The sequence below is a fragment of the Colletes latitarsis genome, chromosome 5 (genome assembly GCF_051014445.1).
Source record: "Colletes latitarsis isolate SP2378_abdomen chromosome 5, iyColLati1, whole genome shotgun sequence".
In the NCBI taxonomy this organism is placed as follows: Eukaryota; Metazoa; Arthropoda; class Insecta; order Hymenoptera; family Colletidae; genus Colletes; species Colletes latitarsis.
Genome location: NC_135138.1, coordinates 27,185,425 through 27,191,334, shown reverse-complemented (window position 1 = coordinate 27,191,334; position 5,910 = coordinate 27,185,425). Strand labels below are relative to the sequence as shown.

The 5,910-nt window shown below is 37.3% G+C and overlaps 1 protein-coding gene across 1 annotated transcript; it reads right to left on the bottom strand.

The window, feature by feature from the left end:
• Positions 1–347: 347 nt before the first annotated feature.
• On the bottom strand, positions 348–5,177 carry LOC143342026 (glycerate kinase). Its single transcript, XM_076765507.1, has 4 exons — positions 4,917–5,177; positions 3,569–4,130; positions 913–1,784; positions 348–704 (listed from the first exon to the last, which is right to left on the bottom strand). Exons 1-4 carry the CDS (start codon positions 5,175–5,177, stop codon positions 348–350), a joined length of 2,052 nt encoding a protein of 683 aa, XP_076621622.1.
• Between the last annotated feature and the right edge of the window lie 733 nt (positions 5,178–5,910).

Here is a 5,910-nt window from a genome sequence, read left to right as displayed (position 1 = left end):
TTTTAAACGAAGTTTAAATCAGAAAGCAGTACAGTGGCATAGAAGAATATATCAATATTTACACTATAAAATCGTTTGAAACAGAAATCGTTACAATAGTTTTTGTTAAAAACTGTTATACTGTGTACACCGTTAGAAGCTGAGAAATACGAGAATTGTTTTGTTTGTAAAACATATTTTTGTTAACTGATTCAATAGATTTTTGTATATAGATGTGTAACATAGATATACTTCGTAGTTTTATTCAGTATGGAATCGATGTGGAGTATTACAACTAAAACTAGAATTGAAGAGCTTATTAATTTCGATTCTTCGAAATTGTTTCGAGATTCGGAACCAGACGTGTATTAGTTCTCAATCCCTTCTTTCAATGCACCCATATGGCAACAATATTGTAATTTCGACCTTTTTTCGACATCTGACGTTAAATTGACAGGACATTCTTTATCATAGCATATAGTGTCTTTATGCCCGTGACAGATGCTATCGCAAATGCATTGAAAACGAACAATCCTTATGACATGAAGATCTCCAACGTTCGTAAATGTATAATAATTTCCAGTCTTCAATTCTAACAATTCATCTTCGTCGTTAATGCTTCGAAACATCAAGTTTGTATTATTTTTTTCTAATACTGTGCTGGGAATAATCGAGGCGTATCTGTTTTTCATAATTTCAAGCTCCACCATTTCTTCGCGTGCTCGCTATAGGAAAAATCATTATGATTAGCACGTATATCGTGTAACTAATATAAAGTACAAATAAGAGTTTGCAGCGTTAAGAGTTGTTGTTGCAAAGTGTACGAAAATGCGAAAGGAAAATTGTTTGTCTTTACAGCTTTCCGTAAAGTGAGCTTGTAAACCTAAGATCATCAATTTCTGAAGCATATAATGCATCGACATGAAACTTTACCTGTATTTCATACTCCCTGCGGTTATCTTCGATAAGCTTCCACCACTTCGCATTAGCAGTGTGATACGCACTCAGAGCTTTTTGGAATTCCGGATAAACGTCTGTGCCCAAACTTTTATAGCTGAAAGCGCCAGCTGCACTGGTATTGCCGTCTTTACCGTAGGAACTGCCACCCAGGAACCAGACGGTGTACTCTTTCAAAATTGGAAACTGTCGTGTACGCATATACCAATATAATGAAAAGTACAAAGCGAGTTCCTGATTGGGTCCGCCCTTTCCTGGCTCGGGGCAGAGATTGACAGTTTGTCGACCCCCTAACAAGAGGCACAGACCCAAACCCCATTTGTCTTTCGCCGGGAATATTTCTTGCACCTTCTTGTCGGTCAGAGGACAAATTGGACTCTCTTTCATCTCCTGGTAGAAGTCCAGTCTCGTGATTTTCCCTTCTACCGCCAATATCATCAGAGAAGTCAGCTTAACGTACTCCCGGGCGAATTCTTGGACTTCCCCAAAGCAGGTGGAATTCAATTTCAAAGGAAACAAGCCCAATCTAAAAACCTCCACGGACATGCATTCCATGGCGTCCGCGTTACAAGCTATCACGTACTCGTGGACAAATCTGAACTTATTATTCTCGGTCACTTGTTTGTCCGCGGCCATGGCCCACGGAATGGTCTCTTCCACCAGTTCCCTTACGCTCTGTGGCAATCTATCGATAACCCTGTACTTCGCTAAAATTTGCAAGGCTGAGTCATCTTTCGGATCGTATATGCACGGTCCACCTGATAGTTGGGTCATTGGCTCGTCGGAAACGTCCGATGTGATCAGAGTGACGACTCTCGCTGGATAAGCAAACCGTGCTAAATCGCCTCCTGCGTTAAAATAAGTTTTAGGCTCGGCGCGCATCGAACATAGTAACGTATAGTAACGCCACACCGTGTAATCCCCGAGCAGAGATGGGTAAAATTTGTATCTAAATGAAAAACTAGAATAAAAAATAAAAGAAAAATAAATTTTCGATAATGGTTGAAGTGTAGAATGATATTATTATTCGTGTTAAACGAACGAAAACTCATGTGAACAATGATTAATTAAAATAAACGTCGTGAACGAATTGTTGTAAGTTTGATTTTATTCGTCATCTGTTATTTTTATAAAGTGATACCTATCTCTGCTTCTGTATAATGCAATTCAACATGCTTTGCATTTATTCCAATCACATAAACTTACAAAAACTAAAGAGATTAAATCTTTTTCGCCAGAAAAAAAACGAAAGTCCTTATAAGGCATTACATATAAAATAGTATTCCTATTAAATATTGAATAATATTACACGTGTGAAACGCTAGATGGTATTATCGTAGAAGCATTTCGAAACATCATTCCTAAACATGACTAAGAAGTTGCACGAATAGCTGTGAAGCATCAGTTCTGTGTACATTTACATTTTAATTTTTAAATATACTATGAGTACGAATAATAGCGTATCGTTGCTTTTTCAAAGTGAAATCAATAGATGCGCAGCAATGGAATACGATGCCCTTTGTAGAAAGAACGTCGATCTCGAATTTTTAGGGGAAAAATTTTGTCACCGCAGACGAGGTATATAACTAGAACTTACATCCAATGTATTTTTTCGGCCCCTTTTTCTGGGGCTTTAGAGCCCCATTTTCGTGTCACTCGCAGCATTACCAACAGGTTACATAAATGAACACAGGAAGAAGTGAGACACAAAATGAAATTACAGAAACATTCCTGGCTACACATTATATTTTCGGTAAAGAATTTTTTTCTCGAAACTGAGTAGGATTTCGGGGGTATGTGTATTGACCAAAAATGATTGTAATCGACCCCCGTAACTAAAAATAATTTTTTTAAAACGATTTGAAATTTTTTAATTTTGTTGAAAAATTTCATACCTACTTGAATTTTTTTCTCGAAACTGAGTAGGATTTCGAGGGTATGTGTATAGATCAAAAATGATTCTAATTGGCCCCTGCAACCAGAAAAAATTTTTCATAACGATTTGAAATTTTTTATTTTTGCCAAAAAATTAGACACCTACCCCCTGTCGATTTTTCTTAAAAATTCGTTTTTCATTTTTAATAAATTTGTTTCACGCTGTATGGAAATGTCATCTAATACTTTTTTGTAAGTATCCATGGGCTCTACTTCAGAATTAAAGTTCAATGAAATACATTCATTATTGTAGGAGTTATGGTAGTTTGAAAATTGCGTTTTTTAATCCCTTCCATAGTCAACTCACATGTATTTACGCACACACTACAGCTTTCTGCCCATAAATACCAATTCAGTGAATAGCTTCCCAACTGACCGCCATCCATGAGAAGAGGACGCTAAAACCACCGTTGAATTTTCAGGTCGGTATGGCAGTCAGATTGAGCCACGAAAGTCCATAAGGTATAAGGTTTACTCGTATAGCTAGTCTGTGGTGTCGCATCCAAGGGTAAGTATCTCAGGCCACTACGATACTTTGCACTATTGCAGTAACGCCATCCAGCGTTTCACCCACGCAACGACTGAAGGATGCATTAGGTGTGTCATACACCGTTCAAATTGGATCGATTACTATCATCGATCGCGCAAAATTAATTAATCGTAAACACAAAATAAATTAGAAGTTTTGGTTCTCTACCTCTAACTGCTGACAACTTGTTTCTTACGGTATTTATTTCCTCCGGAGTTGCTCCAGCTGTTTTCAATCTATTCAGTACTCTGAGCTTGTCTCTCAGTGTAATTTCTTCACGCGGGCAGCACAGAAGGTCGTCGATTCCTTGCGAGAGCATGACTATCAACAGATCTTTCCTCTTCAATTTTTTACAGTAGTTCACAATTCTCCTGGTCGCCTCCACGGATTTCTCATCCGGTTGCCCATCGACTCCTCCCTCGACGTAAGAGATATGACTGTCCAACTTGGGAAACGCTTCCGGGAAACTCCACATCATGAAAATCGATTTTCTGGGCACCACCATCCATCCCTTTTTCAATTGTTTGCCGACAATTCGTTCGAACGCGGCACTCATCGTAACCGCTTCTTTTCCCCATCCCACCATGTGCAAATTATTCTTCAATCTGTATCTGACACCTTTAATCGACAGTATCGAGCGACCATCGTACTTGATTTTCTCCGGTATGATCACGGAAGTGTACACGCACTTTATACCCGTTTCAACGACGTTGCTCAACTCGTTGCGAATCTACGATGCAGATCGAAAAATATTATGGAATAATTATATGTCAAAGTTTATTTCAAAATAAACATAGAAGATGAAATGCCCTTTAAAACGAATGTTCATTCAAGTCGATAGGATAATTAGTTCCGGAGATATAAGGGTTTGAAGCGTTTGTTTACATTTCATGGTTTACGTCGCAAGGTCAATGAACTTTCTTACTACGGCCTTGCCAAGGTCGTTGACCGCACGTGCTCGTAGTAAATAGTAAATATTACGTCACTCACGTGCAAGAGAGTCACGTCCAACGCGTTAGATGGAAATAGAGATAGTGGAAATTAAAAAATTACCCCCTTAATTAAAACTACGATATTTCCGAAACGGAAATTCGGATCGACAAAAACCAAAAATCATTTCAAAGAGGAAGCTTTGCCGCTTCTAATGATGACTAGTTATGTTGAAAACATGCGTGGCTTCGGAATTGCACGCTTATAAAGTTTGAGTAATTTCAATACGCATTACTGGACTGTATATTAAAATATTATAAGCAATATGTAATTTATTCGAATAATTTCAATCCAGGCAATTCTATTAAATATTTTTGAAGTTACTGACAATGACAGTTTCATGAAATTTCGTTTGCTTTGATAGTCTGTTGCCTTCTATTTAAATTCGTTGCTTTGAGATTAGTGTTGTTTCAAAATTTGGCGCAAACAATTAAATATTACAGCTCAGCAATTTAAGACGTATTAAAATGGAAAAATGCTACGTAGTGAAGTATAATTGACAGTATGTGTGGTCGTTTTCGAAAACCTCTAACATCATCTTTTCGCTCCCTTTCTTCTTAATATCTCTGAGGTGCTTCTGGCGAGCTCTTTCTTCTTTTTCAAAAGTTGCATTTTGCAGAGCTCGCTTTTCCATTCTTCTCTGGTGCAACGAAAGGTGAACTTGCTCAATAACCTTCTGTCTTTTCTCCTCGATTGCTTGTACCCTTTTTCTGGTTTGTTCCTCTGCCTCGGGATCTTTAGTCCTTGCCTTGCGTTTCTTTGGCCTTTTCTTCTGTGGTTTCCCCATAATTAAATGGCCCGCGTATTAATTTTGCCTTTATTTCCTCTGTACTCGAAAGATGTTACATTTTCGGAAAATTCGGAAGGTGTGACCAGGTTATCGGAAACGGATACTATTTATCTATTGAAATTAGCTGCAGATGTTAATCTTGAAATTGGCGCCTACATCACAAACACGATATCTGTGCCTATATTAAAGTTACCATCAATAGCTACAGTTTTGGCAAATCTGGTATATAAAGATAAAGGTTTATTCTCAATATCCAAAGACATATATTTAATAACGAATCGTTTCTTCCTCAGATAGATAATCTATTTGCAAAGAAAATGGATAATGGAATTGTACAGTTATCTAAGGTTGAATGAACAGAACTAATTCTGTAGAAGCACATAAACCGTTCAAGTTCGTAGAGAAATAGTTCCCATCTTTGCGACTAGATGGCGAAACAAATTTGTTTATATCAATATTGGTATTTTACTTTAGATATATCATCACAGCCGAAGTATGGAACAGATTATATACGTTACAAGCAAATGATTTTACCTGTTATGAGCCCTCTTATCATTTCCGTATCACTACCAACGTTATCCGTTCAGACTGGAACTAAAGTTTTATTAAAATGTCTTTTACAGCCAAAACGTGATAAACAGTTTTTAAAACGTGTTTCTTGTACAAAAAGGATTTTCAAACTTTTTCTGGATTATAATTCTTCCTTACATGTGAGAAAGTAACCAGTGAA